Source organism: Hypanus sabinus, chromosome 4 (genome assembly GCF_030144855.1).
Source record: "Hypanus sabinus isolate sHypSab1 chromosome 4, sHypSab1.hap1, whole genome shotgun sequence".
Classification (NCBI taxonomy): Eukaryota; Metazoa; Chordata; class Chondrichthyes; order Myliobatiformes; family Dasyatidae; genus Hypanus; species Hypanus sabinus.
The window spans coordinates 138200570-138221563 of record NC_082709.1 but is presented as its reverse complement, the minus strand read 5'-3'; the positions used below and the strand labels follow the sequence as shown (position 1 = coordinate 138221563).

Genomic DNA, 20994 nt, shown 5'->3' with positions numbered 1-20994 from the left:
CTGAAGCTGAATGGAGCCTGAGTAAGGACCATAAAGGAAATGGCTTCAGTTTAGGGGCCACCTGTACTAACTATTTGACGTCCATATAAATATTCCATGAAACAGATGTTTTATGTTGTAAATGATAACTGAAATGCTAATATTAAGTAGTAGGAATAACATGACTTGGTATACAAATGTTGACTTGAACATTCTGATTAACATTAAAAAAACAAAAATAAAGCACTTATTGTAATAGCAAAATTATTGCCCTAACAATACAAATTTATGCTAGTTAATATCATACAGTGGATTCTTATGCTATTTGTCTGTCTTCTTTCATTAAATCTGAGAAGCTTTCCATAATCAGCTGGATGGTAATAAACAGACACGTTTTTAAGATGACTCATCTTTTCTTTTCGAGTATTGCCCATATTTTTTCTTAGTCCTCTGAGATACTGCCAGTACCGTAACAGACATAAAATCGTCAAAAGATACAGACATAAGATCTAGAAAATAGTACGTTTTTCAATATTTCTAATCAACAGGACTGGCATTAAGGTATTGGCAGGAGCTATTTTGCATTGGCAATGTTGCAGATTGACTGTTCCAATCAGCTGTGACCTGCTTATCATATCTGAACAACAAATGCTTTGATAAATCTTATCACCATCTTTAAAGTTTGGAATAATGAAGAATTTAATGAAGTGATACATCCTCAACTGGATCACAGAAATATATGGAGCAGAATCACAGTGATCATCAAGCACACATTTACATTGAAACTATTTTACTCTACCTACACAACCATCAAATTTCTCCACACCTTCACATACCCAGAAGTTGGAAGTACTCTACTCTTCGCATAAACCTTACATTGATATCATTTTGCATTGGCCTCAATTCACTCACTTCTCAACAATCTTGCTTCTTTTTCCCCATGGTTGCTCAAAATCCAATTGAATTTCCCTTCACTTTCTGTTTCTTCTTTGGGCAATCTCAATTTTTTTTAAGTGTAGGAGCTGCTTGTGATTATAACACATCACCTTTTCCAATTCATTTACTATTAAATAGAAATCATTTTAAGTAACCTTCAAATGACTCAATATCTTGGCCATCATTTGAAAAAATAAGATGAAGGGTCTTGTCTTAGATATTCTCTTTGTGAATGTAATGTGAATCAAATGACAATCCAAGAAAAATGATGACACCAACTTCGTAGTGAAATGCTGTCTGTTCCACATGTAGTTCAGGCAAGTCTGGGGTTTCTAAGCACATGCAACTGAACAATGAATTGCTGAACTTCTTGGTGCCTGTTTACTGTTCACTGGGCACTTCATGGAGCCTATGTTAAGAGCTCTAAGTGGCAACAATTTCCCACTCTTATACGAAGGAATCTCCTCTCACTCCGTCTGTGTTAGATTGGTGCAAGGATGTGTCACTCTTTGATTAAATAAATATGGATACTTGCAACAGATCCATGTGACTTTGTTCGTTTATTTAAAACTTTACAATTTTTTTAGATGTTTTCAAATGTTTTGACTTATGATACGACTGAATGACAAGAAGTAAAAGAGTGGCTCAGCCAGATACCAAAACCTTCCTCATGTCTTTGAGGACAAGTGCTGTTCTCGAGCTACACCCTACATGATGGATTAATGCCATGGGATGTTTTTGTATTGGAGGCTTTTATTGGGAAATTCACACTAACCAAGTGCAACCTTGGTGTATAGGTTTGATGTCTGGTAATGTAAAATGAAGATCAGATTTGTTTCTCTGTGTTACAAAAAACAAATCATTCCCAACCACTGAAATGCCATTTTCCTTAGTTCCCTGTTACATCTTTACCTCTTCCCCGCTCTCTGCAGGGATTGCACCTTCTGTAATCTCCTTATCCATTCCCTCCCCACTAGTCTTCCTCCTGGCTCTCAACTCTGTAAGCAGTAGAAGCAATACATCTGCCTATTCACCTCCTCCTTCACATACAATGAGGGCCCCGAACAGTCCTTCAAACAGAGGTGAGGCAACACTTCACCTGCAAATCTGTTGGAGTGGTCTATTGTATCCACTGCTCCCGACATGGCCTTCTCCACGCAGGTGAGACCCAATGTAGATTGGGAGACCACTTGGTCGAACCTCTCAACTCCACCTGCAAAAAGTGGAATTTCCCAGTTGCCAGCTATTTCAATTTCCATCCCCAATCCCATTCTAACATGGCCTCCCATACAAGGCCTCGATGAGGAAATTCACAGGTTGACAGAACAACAGCTCATATTCTGTCCAGGTAGCCTCCAACCTCATGCCATGTACATCAACTTCTCCAACGTCTGGTCATTTTTTCCCTTTACCCTTCCTTCTTTTTCTTCTTCATTTCCCCACTCTGGCCTCTTAGGGTACCTCTTCTGCTCACTTGCCTAAAACATACCCCTGCTGCCCATCATCCTTCCCTTTCTTCCATGATATAGTCTCCTTTCTTATCAGATTGCTTCTTCTCCAGCCTTTTCCTTTTACACTTATCACCTCTCAACTTCTTACTTCTTCCATCCTCCCTCATCCACCTGGCTTTGCCTCATCTTGTATTTGATCTCCCTACTCTCTGCTCACCTTATTCCAGCATCTTCCCACTTCCTTTAGTCTGATGAAGTGTCTTGGCCTGAAAAGTCGATTGTTTATTCATTTCCATAGATCATACCTGATCTGCTGAGTTCCTCCTACATTTTCTATTTGTTGTTCTGGATTTCCAGCATCTGGAGGAATATGTGTTTAAATTTTACAATCACAACTTTGATATAAATATCAGCTGTTTAGTTTTCTGGAAGAAGCAGCTGAGTCAATTAGTCAATTGCTCTGATTGGCTTGTCAGCAGTGAAGCTACCAAAAAGAAAGCAAAGATTTTAGAAGCAAGTCTTCAGCTTTCTTGATATCAGTTGCTGATAGGTGTCAGGTACAGAGAACCTTTGGCCTTGAGCAAAGGTTCAGAAGCTTGAAGACTCGTATAGCCAGATTTGGGAACAACTTCTTTCCAACTGTGATAACTGCTGAATGGATCCTTATCCGGATCTGGGCCATACCTTCCAAATATCCGGACCTATCTCTCACTTTCCCTTTTCTATTTTTTTTATGATTTATATTTAATATTTTTTATTGAATATACTATCAATTTGTATACCAGGGAGCGTGAAGCGCAAAATCAAAATATCGCTGTGATGAGTGTATGCTCTAGTTTCAATTGTTTGGCGACAATAAAGTACAGTATCTATATCTTCCAGCAGGATGAACAATGAATTGCATTGATCTTGTCTCTCCCAAGAAGGGAAAAATACGCTACTTTTAACTAACTTTCTAATTCTCCTGGACCACAAAATAAAATTTGTAGCAATATGTCTGAGTTTAAAATAGACAATGGTAGGTCATAAATATGTATTTAATGATAAATATGATTTTAAATAAGTACAAATATTTGTGAGGAATGCACCCCGCAAAAATAACGTAGAGCCAGAGTGGTGCTTAAACAGTAAAGGTGGCCTAGTGCAAACTCATTTATGTAAAAAAGTCTTGCATTTTCAGGTCTCTTTTCTAATGAGAGAGGTAGGTAAACATAATCTAATTTCTGCAGATTATTCTTTAGATTACAAAGTAAGAAAGGAAGTGGAATCAATCACACTCCGAATCTACATATGTGTCCTCCAGACGTTTTTGTCAGATGTCTTCCATTATAAAAGTGATCACTTCAAAATAATTTGTTCTGTAAAGTCTAGACCATAATCACTTTCTGTTCATTATCATAAAGCATGCTCTATCACCCCTGTCAAGCATCAAGAATCAGAGTTATCAATTTAGTGGGTGTGAGATGTTAATTGATTGCTGAGACAGGCTGGTGAATACCTTATTATTTGCACTCATTGAGAAAACACCATTAAAGCACATCCATTAAGATATTGAGCAGCTCTGCAATTTTGTTAACTTGATTGTAAAAGTCCAACACTTAAAGGAATCTCTCTCCCACAGTGGCCTCATTATTCAAAAACTGTTGATGATATTCCAAAATAATCAATCTGAAACAAGAAGTTCAATTGATATTCAGAAGATCCGTTTAAATCTTAAACCCTTGCCTTAAAGGACTACCATTGAATAATAGCAAAACGGAAATAACTTAGCATTGAAGTTGCAGCCCTGTCACAATGTCAAAAAACCAACTAAATGTTTAAGACACAACCACAGAACAAACACAAGAAGATACTCTGCAATTTTAGAACACTTAGTACAGAGAATTTATTTTATGTGTAAATCTAATATCAAGTGACAAGGGGTGGTGATAAGAGAGTATATACCACTGTCTGAGCTCAGAAAGCATGGATCATATCAAGATCATAGACATTTGCTATAGACGGTCCCCTCAGGCATCCCCTAAGCCTCCAAGCACAAGCAGTTGATATGTATAAAATAGAATATTACAAATTTCATGTCACATGCCAGTGATAATAAACCAGATTCTGATTCATTATCTTTTTCTTAGTGATAGTTTCAAGATGCCTAAACTGGAGCTAACTTCACTACCAGTACATTAATATTGTAAGACTATGCTTGGAAAAGACAGTGAAAGGAAATGGTCATTACATTAGGCCTTAGACTCAATGCTGGGTTCAGTTTCCAAATACAGAATTGAAACATCAGTCAGCCTTTCTTTAATAAGAAGATTTGCAAGTTTTTTTTTGTCTTACATTATACAACTTGGGTTTTACAGGCAAGTGCACAATTTATGTCATTTATTGTCCATTCCTAATTGGCATGCTGACAACTGACGCATTAAATTCAGAGTCAGCCATATTGCTGCAGTTCTGGGATCACTTCTTGGCCAGATCCACTAAATTAATGAATGCCCTTACATCAGAGTCTTTATAGCAATCCAGTAGTTTCACAACTACCATTACTTGTATCAGTTTTTTTATTCCTGATATTTTACCTAATTAATTAAAATTCCCCAGCTGGTATATTCAGATTCATTTCAAGTCTCAGGGTTATTTAATCTTGTCTTGATTTTTCCGTAAGGCTGTCATCGCCGGTGGTAGTAGTGGGGAATGTAAGGCTCATCAGCTATGGTTGGCAGCTCATCTAGGAGAGGGAAAACACTGATCTCAAATTCTGCTTGCTTGCAGCTATGCCCACTCATGGGGAAAGCTTCAAGAATAAACTCCAAGGAAAAAAATCTGGAGTTGGAGTTCCTAAGCCAGTTCTTTATTGAGTTCAACACTGACTGGTAACTCCTGCAACACCAATGGTGCCAACTGTATGGGTATCTGATGTTCCTTTGGATTCACCAGCTGTGTGGAGAGGGGTAGCCTGCTACATGGGCAGCAGCTTGCTCTCCATATCCTGCTGCCCTGGTGTGGTGAACTACATATACCTGTCTGGACACGCCCCCTGCTGACTGCTCCTGTGGCTCCTCCCACAGACCCTGGTAGAAAGGCGAATGAGGTCTGAGCCCGGCCTCTCTGTCTCCAGGACGTAGTATGGTGGTCAACCACTGCTTGTTCCTTCCTCCAGTCAATAAAAGCCGATATCTCGCCTTTATGTCTCAGAGAGAGTTATTGATGGTGCATCACCTGGCTTGTGTACTCACCTGTGTATCACATAGACAGCAAGGACACAACATCCATGATTATCCCCAACCGGAGCAGGACCTCAGATGTCAAGGGCAGTTTTCTCACCTCAGCTCTGGAGTTCATAATATCTGATTGTGTTTTATTGGCTTTGTTACAAGGACTGGAACCAAACAGTCTTGATAAACCACAAACATTTTCCTCCACTTGCAAAAACTGAACCTATCACAAGTCTATGATTTTGTTTGGTCCATTAGTCCCTGAAAAAGCTACTTCAGCTACATTATTCTGAAATTCTCAAATCCTTGACCATTAGTCTATTGTTTATCATGACATCCACAATGGTGTTAGCTTGTGTAACCATCATCTTTTGCTACCAGTAAAACCATAATCAGTTTTCTCACTCTGAACAACAGCTCCATGCTCTCAAGTCTTAAGTGGACAAACTCAAACACAAAAGGCCTTGCCAGATCTGTCCTTTGTCTCCACCTGCTGTTCCAGAATTATCTCTGAAAACAAGGGCAATAGCAATTACCTCCTTAACTTTCTTAAACTATTCCCATTGTTGGCACCTGAAAATTTGAACATGAAGATCTTGTAATTATCAATACCCGAGACCATTCCATCTGATTTCTCAGGCATCGATCCCCGGTCTCTCTGACATGCTAGCACCTCATCTCTATGTAATTTCTCCCCATTTCATCCCCTATTATGAACAAATAGAATTCATAAAAGTCCTTCAATTTCCTTCCTATTTCAATTTTGGTCATCCAGCTCTCCTTCCCGGAAACTTCTCTATAAGCACCATTCCACACCTCAATCAGGAAGTCTACACTTCTTGCTTGCTATTTCTTTGATCTTAGTGCCTCCTTTCTAAAGCTCTTGAACAAGTGGTTGCTCCCAGTCCAGCTCGTTTTTTTTTATAACTGACGTGTAATTTCCATTTGTTATTGTTCAGTCTGTGCTTTCTGAGATAGTCTGCCCCTTTTCTTTATATTTGTGGATACAATAAATGGCATAGTAGTGCGCCTTAGCAGAATAATGACATCCGCTTCCTCTTAACCCCTTTCACAGAAATGTGCTAAAGGGCAATTAAACCTTTCCCCGCAGTAGCAAATCTCTGTCAGCTGAAATTCATTGATAGTTGATACATGTTGCAAAGCCTATTTCACAAGGGGTAAGGGGCATGCCATACAAATGCTGCAGACAAATTGAAAGTGGATGTTGTGTAAGCCTGATATAATTCATAAGTCAGTCAGCGCAATGAAGTTCGAAGTTCAAAGTAAATTTATTTTCTTGTGGGAATACTCAATAAATACAATAACCATGATAGAATCAATTAAAGACCACACCAATAGGGAAGACAGTGTGCAAACTGTGCAAACACAAAAATAAAACAAAAAAAAAAGAAGAAATAAGAAATAAATATCGAGAATGTGACATAAAGAGTCCTTTAAGGTGAGTCCTTTGGTTGCGGGAACATTTCAGTTATTTATTAACAAGTACGTATATAGTATGTCACCATAACAACACTGAAATTCATTTTCTTGCAGGTATACTCATTAAATCCAATAACAGTGTAGAATCGCTGCAAGACTGCACCCAACAGGGTAAACAGCCCGTGTGCAAAAGACATGAACTGTCCAAATACAATAAAAAGGAATAATAAATATAAATAAATAAGCAATAATTATCAAGAACATTAAATGAAGAGTCCTTAAAAGTGAGTCCATAGGTTGTGGGAAAATTTCAATTATGGGGCAAAAGAAGTTGAGTGAAGTTTTTGTCTGTGGTTAAAGAGCTAGATGGTTGAAGGGTAATAAACATTCCTGACCTAGTGGAATTAGTCCTGAGGCTCCTGAATATTCTTCCTGATGGCAGCAGCAAGAAGACAACATGACCTAGTGGAGGAAGTCCTAATGATGGATGCTACTTGTGACAGCACTCCATGTAGGTGTGCTCAGTGGTGGGGAAGTCTTTACCCATAACAGACTGAGCCGTCTCCACTACGTTTTGCAGAATTTTCCATTCAAGGACAGTAGTGTGTCTATAACAGGCTGAGATACAGCCAGTCAACATACTTTCCTTCTTTCACACTTTTACTGGTTTGTTGAAGTTTTAGGTGGCATCCAAAATCTTCGCCAACTTATCAGGAAGTTGGAGCAACTTCTTCAGAATTTCAATCATGTACTGTGCGCAGGACAGGTCCTCTGAAATGATAACACCAAGGAATTTATAGTTGCTGACCTTCTCCTCCGATCACCCAATGAGGACAGGATGATGGATGTCAGATTTCCTCCTCCTGAAGTCAATAATCATCTCCTTGGTTTTGTTGACATTGAGTAAGATTTTGTTGCTGTGGCACCACTTCGCCAGGTTTTCCATCTCCTTCCTATATGCTGATTCATCACCACATTTTATTTGGCCTACCAAAGAGGTGTCCTTAGTAAACTTAAATATGGCATTGGAGCAGTGCTTAGCCACACAGTCTCAAGTGTAAAGCCAGTAGAGTGGGGGCTAAGCACAAAAAAAATGAGTGTCATTGTGTTACAAGGAAACTTTAGTCATGTTGAACTCAATCAGAGAGTAATCAGAGATATCTAACAAATTAAGCATGGGCAATAAATGGCCCAAGTTGCCAGTAACACCCAAATTGTGTGAAGTAATTAAACAACAAGTTTCCAACTTGCTGATTAAAGGATTGCTTGCTTGTTAAGGAGAAAAAGTTAATAATATTTTCAGCAGAACACAATCACAAATGTACAGGATTCTGCAGATGCTGGAAATCCAGACCAACACACATAAAAATGCTAGAGGAACTCTGCAGGTCAGGCGGCAACTACAGAAATGGATAAACTGTCGCTGTTTTGGGCCAAGGCCCTTCTTCAGCAGTGGAAGGGAAGGGGCAAGGCACCAGAATAAAATGGTGTGAGGATGGGAAGGAGGCCAATTTAGAAGGTGGTAGTGAAGTCAGTTGGATGGGAAAGGTAACGAGCTGTAGAAGAAGGAATCTGATAGGATTAGAGAGTGAACCATGGGAGAAAGGGAAGAAGTAGGGGCGCCAGAGGGAGGAGATAGGTGAGGAGATGAGGTAAGAGGCCAGAGTGGGGAATAAGGAAGAGGGTGGGGAAAAATTACCAGAAGGCGAAATTGATGTTCGTGCCATCAAGTTGGAGGCTACCTAGATGAATATGAGGTGTTGCTCCTCCACTTTGATAGTAGCCTCATCATCGCAGAAGAGGCCATGGACCGGCATGTCAGAATGTAAATGGCGACAGGAATCAAAACGGTTGGCTGCCAGTTAATTCTGCTTTTGGCAGATGGACAGAGGTGGTTGACAAAGCGGTCCCCTACATTAGGTCTCACCAATGTAGAGGTAGCTACGTCGAGAATATCGGTTTCAACAGACAACCCCAACAGATTCACAGATGAGGTGTTGCCTCACCCGAAGGACTGTTGCTAGTATTGTAATAAATCAAATAAGCAGGCTACATTAGCAACTTAATTCTAGTTCATCCAGAAAAATATCCTTTTAATTCATGCTTTTAAAATGTAAGAGTAAATGATCTGCTGTGAGTGCATCTGGTAAATCTGGCATAAATTGCTGTCAAAACTAATCATTTTTCTGCAAACTTCCATGCAAATTCATTTGCATCCAGGCAAGTAGGTTTTGCATGGGCTAGCATAATTGGGCAATATTACAAAAATTAACTTGGTGTAAAACATATTCCTTGATAAAGTGATAACATTTTGCAGTTTGATTAATGGAGTTGATAACAGACTTATAAAAAATACAAGTATTTTAGTTCACAAAAATCAATCTCTGTGAATATCCAAGTTTTAAATTACTTTAATATTTCAAATAAGCTAATTTCAAATGGGTGCTTCTCATAAATTTAAAATATTCTTTTAAAATGTATCAGTTCATGTTCAGTATCCAAAAGACCTAGATTAACATTACAACCCCCTGGAAGCAAGTGCAGTCACTGGAAACTCTTCGTCATAATTAATTCTCTGGGGAACATGAACCATTTTACAGCTAAGACATGATTCCATTGCAATATTTTTAAATCTACTGCAGAAGAGCTCAGACAGTGGATTGCACTCATTGTAAATTTTGTTTTAAAATTCTGTGGCTTTTTGTGGAACGGGTACAACAGTCCTCTACAAATTGTGCTGGAACACTGATGGTTTATCAAAAGGAAACTCCATCTGCAGCAGCACTTGCAATACATGGCTATGTAACATCCTAATATCCTCACTGTAACAGGTGATTATAATTTCCAAGTTGTCTCAAACTTCCACTAGACCTACGTCTTGCTATGGACTATCCCAAAGACTTTCTTTCAGCTCCTGGTTTCAAAGGACTTTTTCACTGCTTTGCTCTTTCAAAGCATTCAAAAAGAGTTGAAAAGAACGCGCACATATCAAATAATAGTAACTGTGTTTTAAAATGAATATTTAGACTAATTTAAAATTGTTTAAAAAGTAATACTAATTAAAATAGTAAAAAATTAGGTTCTTTGCCTTCTTTTACCACTTCATTGAAGCTCGTATAAATGGTCATTCCCACTCTTCCATTTCCCCGACTGCCAATTATCCTCCCCCAACCGGGATCCACCTACCACTTCACTACTTCCCTCTACCTTATTATACTGGTGGCCCCTCCATTATCTTTCCATCTGGACTCAAGGTTATCTAATTCTTTAAACTCAGCACCTTTCAAACTGTCCATGAATTTGGTGCAAGTTTTAGGAATGGAATAGAGGGAAACCACTCCAAGCTGATGCATTGCAGTGTGTATGTGTGGTAGACTAGAACATGATGACACTACCATTGCAGTAACATTGAGTTCCATACAGTACTACTGGCCAATTGCTAGCACAATCCAGCCCATTGGACAGTCAAGCTGTAGGAGTATTACTAATTGTAAGTAGCTGCTAAAACAGAGAGAAAGACTCAAATAAATCAGATCTTTTCAAAGACAAACAAACAGGAATTCACTTGTACAGAAATACAGAAGATGCACCTCTTTGAAGCTGGTGGTGTCTATTTCCAGATATTTCTCAGTACTGAAGTCAATGGGATGGAATTTTGGATGCAACTTATCATAGCTGACTGATTTTGAAATACAAAGTTGGACATATTTCTCCTCCTCTATTGTAAAGGGACATGGCAATGGAATGAATTAGCTAGATAAATTAGAATTCATACTTGTCAGCATTTACTTGTCCACCTTTATAGTTCTGTAAACAATGCAGTGATGTGAACCAAGTAAAATTAATATTTCTACTTTGAAACTGTTATGTCTTTGAAGAGCAGGACTGCAGCTCAGAACTGAAAGAATATGGTGCATTGCATGGCTGTCTATCCAGAAGATACTCAACAAGGAATTATTTGTAGATCAACAGCCTTCTCATGGCCCATGCTGTCTAAACAAGTGTCCACCACACTGTCTTGCTTGTAGGCAATCATATCCCTGTGATATATAACTGTCTGCCCAGTGCAGTCTGACCTCAGCACATCGCGAACCTCCATTGCTCCAACTTGTATGCAGCTTCCTACATAATGGAAGCAGATTGATCCTGTGAGAGTGGAAATATCTCACTCAGCAACCATCTCTCATACATGGTACAGATTGGTACCAAGCTGCATGGCTGTTCCACACCTATTTCAATGTTTCTTACCCCATTTGATAATTAATTTCCAAGCAAGCTTCTTTTCACAGAACATACGTGAAACTATTCAATCTTTACCTCATTCTCTCCCAAAATAAGCCACCTTAACTCTCAATCAACTCAAAGACTGGGTGCGAAGTACAGCCAGGATGAAACAGTAACTGGTATTGCAGAAAAGGATCTGGCCTTCAGGTGCAAAGCGCTTGGCACATGCAAGTATGAGCCACATACATTTCCTGCATTTTAGCATTCACCCAATTTGTTTTCAACTTTATTTGGGTACTGAAGATAAATGGAATTACTGTAGTAGTAGACATTGAGGTGCAAAAGGGGGAAATGGGGGTAGGTGGAAAATACAGTGTAGCCCACAGCTTTCTGGCTAATTTTAAGGCTTAATGAAGCTGTGTGTAGATACTGGATATGCATACATCAAGTATCATTGTATTCTGACATTCAATCTGACTACAAGGTTGGCCATATTGCTACAGAACACTCCTTTCAGTTTAATCACATTGCACCAGCTGTTTGTCAAAATGTTTGCACAGAGACATTTATTTGATTCTAAGGCAATTATGCAATAGTCTGCCTAATTGAGAATCCCAGTTTAGAACATTTTGCACTGAATGTCCTCAGGGTCATTTGGAAAGTTCTCAGTGAATTCTGAGTTTTCTGAGTCTATTCATTTCAAAGTTCAAAGTTAAATGTAAATGTATTATAAAAGTGCGTATAGTATACTATATACAACCTTGAGATTCATCGGTTTGAACTGCTGAACTTTGATCTTTATCAGCTTCTGGAATGTACAGATGACAATAGTATCTGGAGACAAGTAGATGCAAAACGATAAAACAGGAGCAGAATTAGATTATCTGGCCCATCCTTTGGAGCAGACTCAAGGGGCTGAATGGGTTGTTCTCAGACATACGAACTAGTTGAAATAGTATATACTGCTGGAACATGATCATTGAAATAAAAGACATCCTCTCATCTCTCAGACCTTCTGATCTTCCAGTACAAGAAGCAGTGCCCTCTAGAGTGGTGTTGACCTGGATACGCTCAAGTCCTGGACTATGTGATGGGGCATGCTCTGAAACCTAGTGAAGTTATCAATAAAAAGACATTGCACACTGTAAGACTGAAATCTGTTGCCTTGGTCTGTTTACCTAAACAATAAATGTACAGGAAAAATTTATGTCATGTTGATGTGATATAAATCCTGAAAGTAAATGGAAATGGCACATCTTGTGCCAATAACAACATGGGATTGCACTCTTTTAGATAACGGCACTTTACAAATAAAGAGGCATATTTTGGTAAAAGCTTTCAGTTAGAATTTCTTCCACAAACTTAATGTTTTTTTTTCATTTCCCTTTATCCACCATCCCCAACCACGCATCATTAAATGACTTTAATTCACTGACTGCTCCTGCCTCCCTGAAACAGGAGTCACAGAACAGATTAGATACTCGTCTTTCTTCCCCTGATGGCAGTTCTGATTGCTTTATGATTGCCCAACATAAAGGTGGGCCTGCTGCAACAAAAGCAAATATTTACTTCTCTCATCATACTGAGTACTCTATTTAGAAATGATCAAGGCAAGAAAATAAAACACACAGGCAGTCATGTTGTCTGAAAATGTCATTTAAGGAAGTGTACACAAGCATTGACTGGATATTGACTACTGAGGAGAGGCCTTACTGTATAGAAATATGCTTGCATTGGTAACTCCCAGTTTGTTGCCTGCCACGCATGTATAGTTGCCATAGTGGTCCTCAGTTGCATTGGTGACAATGAGACTGGATCGACTCTCCATGGTCTGGATTTGGATGCCTTGCGAGCTGTTATATATCCTAATAAAAGGAGAAAAGATAGAAAGCCAAACATTATTTAACCAAAATCTATAAGGTAGTGGCTCTTTTGACATTAACAACACATTAAGAGTCCAATTTTTATTTTCATTTATTTTGAAAATGCAACTAATTTTTTAGGTATACATTAAGCATAAAAAAGTTCAAAATGAAAACTTACTTGATGATACAGCCTGCATGTATAGTTGAGTACATGTAATCATGTAGCATCAATCCCAGTAAAAAAAAGACTGAGTTTAAACAATTTCAAATGAAATTTAAACAGTTTCACTTTTGTAGAATGAATTACTGTACTAATCGCAAACACTAGAGCTGCTGCAGGTGGTGGAAATCCAGAGCAACATACACAAAATACTGGAGGAGCTCAACAGCTCAGGCACTTGCTTTCCTTCTCTCCCCACTTTCTTACTCTGGCAGCTTCCTCCTTCCTTTCCAGTCTTGCCCCAAAACATATATTCATTTCTATAGTTCCTTCAGCACTGTATGTGTGTCACTATACAAATCATAGAAGGCAAGGAATCTTTCTGCAATTTTTCCTGTGCACTGTGAAGGAACTTCAAGCTTAACTCAGTCCATCACATGATGTCTCTGCTGTACATTCAGATCAAAGCTGCTTGACATACACAGTGATGTCAAACATTGGACAAAGCATTTGTTTACATTCCATATAAAAATATACTTCTTACATCTCAGCCCTGCTGTTGGTCAAGGCTGCTCACATGGAAGCAAAATCAGCTCCCTTAGTTCTTCAACAGTGGTCATCTACATGCTTTTAGCTTTAAAATTCCATCACCTCCACCTTGTTAATAAACATCATTTGGTTCCAAATAATTTTTCTCCACCTCTCTGACACATGAGATTGCTCCTCTGAATCCTCTCACCATGAATATCCTTGCTTCTGATCTGATCACCAGTCACCATTCTCCACACAACTAGACACTGTCAGATTGCAAATACAAACGTGCACACTGTCATGTTCCAAAACCTCCACCTGAGACCATTGCCCATTCTCTGATGTCCCAACTTCAGTGCTATGAACTGTCTGGTCCAAGCTCCTAATCTCCTTTCAGACAAACTTGTTTGAATCACAAAATAGCTTTTTATTTGCATAACATGATACAAATTACTTTGTGAAGATTGGAACTAGGGAAACCAGGAAATAAATCTACATAACTAGGAAACATGAGAGACTGTTCAATAGATTATGATTGACATGTATCTATTTGCTTTAAACATCTGCTGACAAGAGTACATCTTATGAAAAGAGATACTGTCTCAAATAAAAATGGTCAAATATCTTTGCAAGATTACAAGTCAGGAGGAGAGATTAAACTATGAATTTTATTGTCATAGTGAAGCACAAAGGGGGAGAGCTATACATGGAGGAAAAGCAATTGTTATGGGTGACTTAAATTTCCATGATAGACTGGGAAGTGCATAGAAGTGAAAGCATGGTGTTAAGTACAATATGAATTGTTACAGGAAAAGTGCTATTAAAGATTGGAATGACAGACTAGTCATTTTTGAATAGTACATTAAGTTATAATAAGAAAGAGATATGATGACTTTCTGAACAACTTGACAGCAGTGACTGTTGCATATTTATTAGTTCAGTAATTTTTGACAGATGTGTTGTTTTATTAATTGATCTTTGTTGTTTAAATAATTAATTATGGGTTATATGCAAAAATGTCATATGTCATTACACTACCATGTCATATGTGCACACCTCTCTAAAAGTAAAACTAGGAACGTACATAAGATACCCCAGCTCTATGTTTTTCTTTCAAATAGTTTTATGTTTTGGAGTTACAAAACATAACTGTGGCAATTAGGTAGCTAGAAGATGAAGCTGAGGTAACTACCTACCTGTTGAATCACAGTGACACATTCGAGTTAAAGAAAAGGCAGAAAACAGACAAATTCAAGGGTTTATAAACAGTGAGTACTGCACGATAGTAGTCATAATTTTTTTTAAAATGAGCAGAAACAGTTGGCTACATTGGAAAGATTGACGCGTTTGATTGCACAATGGATAACCGACTGGAGTATACAGAGAAGGAATAATTAAAACCAGAACCACTGTTGATTACAGAACACTTTAGGTTTCATAAATGGAATCAAAAGGAATGGTAAACATGAGGAAATCTGCAGATGCTGGAAGTTCAAACAGCAACACACACAAAATGCTGGAGGAACACAGCAGGCCAGGCAGCATCTATAGGGAGAAGTGCTGTTGATGTCTCAGCCCAGACCCTTCGTCAGGACTAACCAAAAGGAGAGATAGTAAGCCATGAAACAAAGGAATGGTGGTCTGTTTCCACATAAGTGGCTGAATTGAAGAGATTATCTGAGCATTGTCAGTTCAGAGTTGTGCTTAATAATGCCCTGACAGATTGCTTAGTTTGTAGAACCATACAAAAAAGCATTAAAAAAAGCTGCTAACTGAAGCCCAGATCACATTTAAAAGAGCAATTGAAAATGCAGTATCAATTGAAACAGCAACCACAGTTGCAATTGTGTCGCAGGCAGGAATGAAAGTGAGTGCGAACAAAATTGCAATATCAAAACAGAAACTGGCCTGGCTGAACAAATTGTGATACTGTTGTGGCAGGGGCTCAAACACACCAGACCAATGCAGGTTTAAAGGAGAAACTTGCAGAAAATGTAACAAAGTAGGACACTTCCAGTTTAACATGGCATGGTGGAGCCCACCAAGTATTTACTGATGGCAAACAAAATGAAGACTACAACTAAATACTTTATAAATAACACTTCTTCCTATAAGATTTATTGTAAACGATCACCACAAATGAATGTGAGGCTGGGTTGAGGGTCAAAGCGAGTCAAGGCTTGGTCGAGGCACGTTTGAGACAAAGTGGGGGCAAGTGAAGTGGGTGAGAGGCAGATTCGAGGCCCATCCACCTGAACCCCGAGTGAGGTTCTTTGGATCAAAGTGCCAAGCTGATTAGAAAGTTGGACACAGGCTGAAAAGTCATTGGTGGCATTAAGACCCGGAGCATATCAATGTGACAGTGCAATAAAATTGTCCTAGTGCAATTTAATTGCCAGGTTAATTGGATTGAAAAGGCAGGATTTTTGGACAAGATGCAAGGGCAAGGCCAGACCTGCTTGCTGCTCCACGACATTTCCTCGGCTCTGCGCTGACCTGAGGCTGATGCTTTGGCTTGCTCTTGCTGCTCCACGGTTCACACCTATGGACTCACTTGTTTTCTGAGTGCTACTTGCTGACTTTTACTGTTTTTGTGGTTATTTTTTTCACTCTCCGCACGTTATTTATGGGATTTCCTGAGGTGCTTTGTTTCATGGCTGCCTGTAAGGTGATGAATCTTAAGGTTGTATAATGTATATATACTTTGATAATAAATGTACTTTGAACTTTGAACATACAGACAGCACATTGGGCAAACAAGATTTCCCTATTGTCTTGTTTTTATTGTAATGCCTGCACTGTTTTGTGCAATTTATGCAGGCCTGGGTAGGTCTGTAGTCTAGTGTAGTTTTTTCTGTGTATGTTTTCATGTTGTTCAGTCTAGTTTTTGTACTGTGCCATGTAACACCATGGTCCTGATAAAACATTGTCTCATTTTTACTATGTACTTTACCAGCAGTTATGGTCGAAATGACAATAAAAGTGACTTGACTTGACAAAATAAATGGACTGCACAAGGAATAGATAAAGATAAAAAGTGAATTTGCAGCTTCAAAAAGAGCACAAATCTGCATGCTGTTCATGAAAAATCTGACCATGATGAGAGTGACACAGGACTGGTTAGCCTTGAGATTTAAAATGTTAAGCAATACGGCTTACACTAGAAGAGAACAGCAAATTAATTAAAATGCAAATGGACACTGGCTCAGTTGTTTCAGATATTCACTTCTTTATATTTGCCCAGATAGGATACCAGAGAAGCCAGGCAGGGTAGTTGAATGCTTCTCTTGCAGGATGTGGGAATGCAGGCAAAATTCCAGTGTCCCTGACGACAATTGCAAGAAGTCCATCCGGCTGCAACTGCTAGCAACCTGCATTAAGGAGTTGGAGTTGGAACTAGATGAAGTCCAGATCATTCGAGGGGCTGAATGAGATATAGATAGGACAAATCAGAAGGCAGTTACACCCAAAGTGCAGGACGCAGGAAACTTGGTGACAACCAGGGAAGGATAAGGGGTTAAGGAGCCAGTGCAGTGTGCTCTTGTGGCCATCCCCCTCAACAACAGATATATTGCTTTGGATACTGTCAAGGGGGATAACTTGATAGAGGAAAGTAACAGTGATTGGGTCTCTGGCATTGAGTCTGCTTCTGTTGACTCAGAAGGGAAGAGGGAAGAAGAGGCACACTGTTGTAATAGGGGATTCCTTAGTTAGAGAAATGGACAGGAGGATCTGCAGGCGAGAATGAGATTCCAGATGGTATGTTGCCTCCTGGGTGCCATTGTCTGGGATATCTCAATCGAGTCCTCAGCTTTCTTAAGTGGGAGGGTGAACAGCCAAAAGTTGTGGCCCATTTAGGTACCAATGACATGGATAGGATGATTGATAGGGTTCTTCAGAGGGAGCTCAGGGAGTTGGGTGCTAAGTTAAAGGGCAGAACCTCCAGGATTGTGATCTCAGGATTCCTACTCATGCCAAATACTAGTGAGGCCAGAACTAGGAAGATTATAGAATTTAATGCATGGCTAAGGAGTTGATGTAGGAGGAAGGGCATAAAACTTTGGATCATTGGGCTCTCTTCCAGGGAAGTTGGGACCTGTACAGAAGGACAGCTTGCACCTGAACTGGAGGGTTAATAATATCCTAGTGTTAAGGTTTGTTAATGCTGCATGTTGCAGTTTAAGCTAGAGTTCCAGGGGATGGGAACCAGAATGCCAGTGCAGTTAGTGGAGAGGTTGTGGAGGCAGATGTTGGTAACACCTCAGGCAAAGTTAGCAACAAAAAGGTTGAGCATGGTACAAATAATATCCTGAGCTGCATATATTTCAATGCAGGAAGTATCATAGGGAAATCTGATAACAGTGGTGAGGATGAGGTGGCTGGTCTATGAACAGAGGCAATGTGTAGTGAGGAGAGGCTGTTGATAGGGCAAAATTGCAGTCAACAGGATGAGTTGCAATGTAAAAGGCAGAGAAAATCAAAAAGGGTGAATACAAGACTGAAGATGTTTTATCTGAATGAATAATGTAAATGAACTTGCAGCACAATTGAAGGTCATCAGGTATGATGTTGTAAGCATCACTAAATCATGGCGGAAAGAAGATTATAGCTAGGAGCAAAGTGTCCAAGGATACACATTGTATCGAAAGGACAAGCAGGAAGGCAGAGGAGGCAGTGTTCCTCTGTTGGTAAAAATGAAATCAAATCATTAGAAACTGGTGAAATAGGGTCACAAATTGCTGTATCATTGTGGATAGAGCTAAGGAACTGCAAGGGTAAAAGACCCTGTTGGGAGTTGTATACAGGCCCCCAAACAGTAGGAAGGATATGGCCTACAAATTGCAATGGGAGATAGAAAATGCTTGCCAAAATGGGCAATGTTACAATAGTTATGGGGGATTTCAATATACCGGTAGATTGGAGAAATCATTTTGTTTCTGGAGGAGGAGGAATTTCTAGAGTGCTTATGAGATGGCTTTTTAGAGCAGCTTGTGGTTGAGCCCACTAGGTGATCAGCTAATCTGGGCTGGGTGTTGTGCAACGAACTGAAATTGTTTAGAGAGCTTAAAGTAAAAGAACCCTCAGGAGAAAGTGACCATAATTTGATCTAATTCACCCTGAAATTTGAGAAAGAGAAGTTAAAGTCAAATGTATCAGTAGTGCACTGGAGTAAAGGGAATTAGAGAGGCATGAGAGAGAAGTTGACCAGAATTATTTGGAAAAGAACACTGGCAGGGATGACAGCAGAGCAGCAATGACTGGAATTTCTGGAGCAATTCGGAGGGCACAGGATATATACATCCCAAAGATGAATAATTATTTTAAAGGAAAGCAAAGTGTAGGTCAACATAAAAGGCAAAGTGAGGGCATATAATAGAGCAAAAAATAGAGGGAAGTTAGAACATTGCAAAGCTTTTAACAGCAAACAGAAGGCAACTAAAAAAAATCATTAGGAAGATAAAGATGGAATACATAAGTAAGCTAATCAATAAATTAAAGATATCAGAAGTTTCTTCAGATACATAAAGAGTAAAAGAAAGATGAGACTGGATATCGGACAGCTGGAAAACAATGTTGGAGAGGGAGCCATGGGGGAATAACTAAATGGCAAACAAATTGAATAAGTATTTTGCATCAGTCTTCATGGTGGAAGACATGAGCAATATTGTGGAAGTTCGAGGTGTCAGGGATCATGAAGTGTGTGAAGTTACCATAACTAGAGAGAAGGACCTTGGGAAACTGAAAGGTCTGAAGATAGGTAAATGACCTAAACCAGATGGTATACACTAAAGGGTTCTGAATTCGGTGGCTGAAGAGATTGTGGAGGTATCAGAAATGATTTTTCATGAAACATTAGATTCTGGAATGGTTCTGAAATACTGGAAAATTGAAAATGTCACTCTGCTCTTCAAGAATGTAGAGAGGCAGAAGAAAGAAAACTATTGTCCAGTTGGTCTGACATCAGTGGTTAGGAAGGTGTTGGAATTGATTACTAAGGATAAGGTCACAAGGTACCTGGAGGCACATGATAAAATAGGCCATTGTCAGCATGGTTTCCTCAAGGGAAAATACTGCCTGACAATTCTGTTGTAATTCTTTGAGGAAATTACAAGCAGGATAGACAAAGAATAATCAGTTGATGTTATAAACTTGGATTTTCAGAAGGCCTTTGACAAGGTTCACACGTGAGATTGCTTAACAAGGCACGAGCCCATGGCATTACAGGAAAGTCTCTAGAATGGATAAAACAGTTGCTGATTGGCAGGAGGCAAAGAGTGGGAATAAAGGAGACTTTTGTGTTTGACTGTCAATGACAAATGGTATTCCACAGGGGTCTGTGTTGGGACAGATTCTTTTTATATTATATGTCAATGTCTTGGATGATGGAATTGATGGCTTTGTTGAAAAGTTTACAGACGATACAAAGATAGGTGGAGGGGCAGGTAGGTTTGAGGTAGTAGAGAGGCTACAGAAGAACTCAGACAGATCGGGGGAAAGGGAAAAGAAATGGCAGTTGGAGTACAGTGTCAGAAAGTGAATCATCGTGAACTTTGGTGGAAGAAATAAAAGAATTGACTGTTTTCTAAGCGGAAAGAAAATACAAAAAATGAAGGACAATAGGACTTGGGAGTCCTTGTGCCGAATTTCCTAAAGGTTAATCTGTAGGATGTGTCAGTAGTGAGGAAGGTAAATGCGATGTTAGCATTAATGCCAAGAGAACTAGAATATGAAAAGCAAGGATGTAATGTTAAGATTTTATAAAGCACTGGTGAGGCCTCACTTGGAGTATTGTGAGCAGTTTTGGGCCCCTTATCTTAGAAATTGGATTGGAAAAATGCTAATGTAACTCCTTTATTTAAAAAGGGCAATAGACAGAAGGCTGGGAATTATAGGCCAGTTAGCCTAACATCTGTGGTTGGCAAAATGTTGGAATCGATAATTAAGGAAACAGTAACAGGGCAATTGGATAAACATAGCTTAATAGGACAAAGTCAGCATGGCTTTACAAAAGGGAAGTCATGTTTGACAAATCTGTTGGAGTTCTTTGAGGACATAACATATAGGATAGATAAAGGGGAACCAGTGGATGTGTTGTATTTGGACTTCCAAAAGGCATTTGACAAGGTGCCACACCAAAGATTATTACTTAAAGTAAAAAATCATGGGATAGGGGATAATATTCTGGTATGGGTGGA

At 39.1% G+C, this 20994-nt stretch overlaps 1 protein-coding gene across 1 annotated transcript in view; it reads right to left on the bottom strand.

Moving 5' to 3' along the window:
- Nucleotides 1–20994, bottom strand: part of LOC132392165 (limbic system-associated membrane protein-like) — an 87599-nt gene that overhangs the window by 43348 nt on the left and 23257 nt on the right. Inside the window, exon 4 of the mRNA XM_059966014.1 lies at nucleotides 12956–13107. Within this exon, the coding sequence (XP_059821997.1) occupies nucleotides 12956–13107 (152 nt within the window). The remainder of the gene's footprint in view (nucleotides 1–12955; nucleotides 13108–20994) is intronic.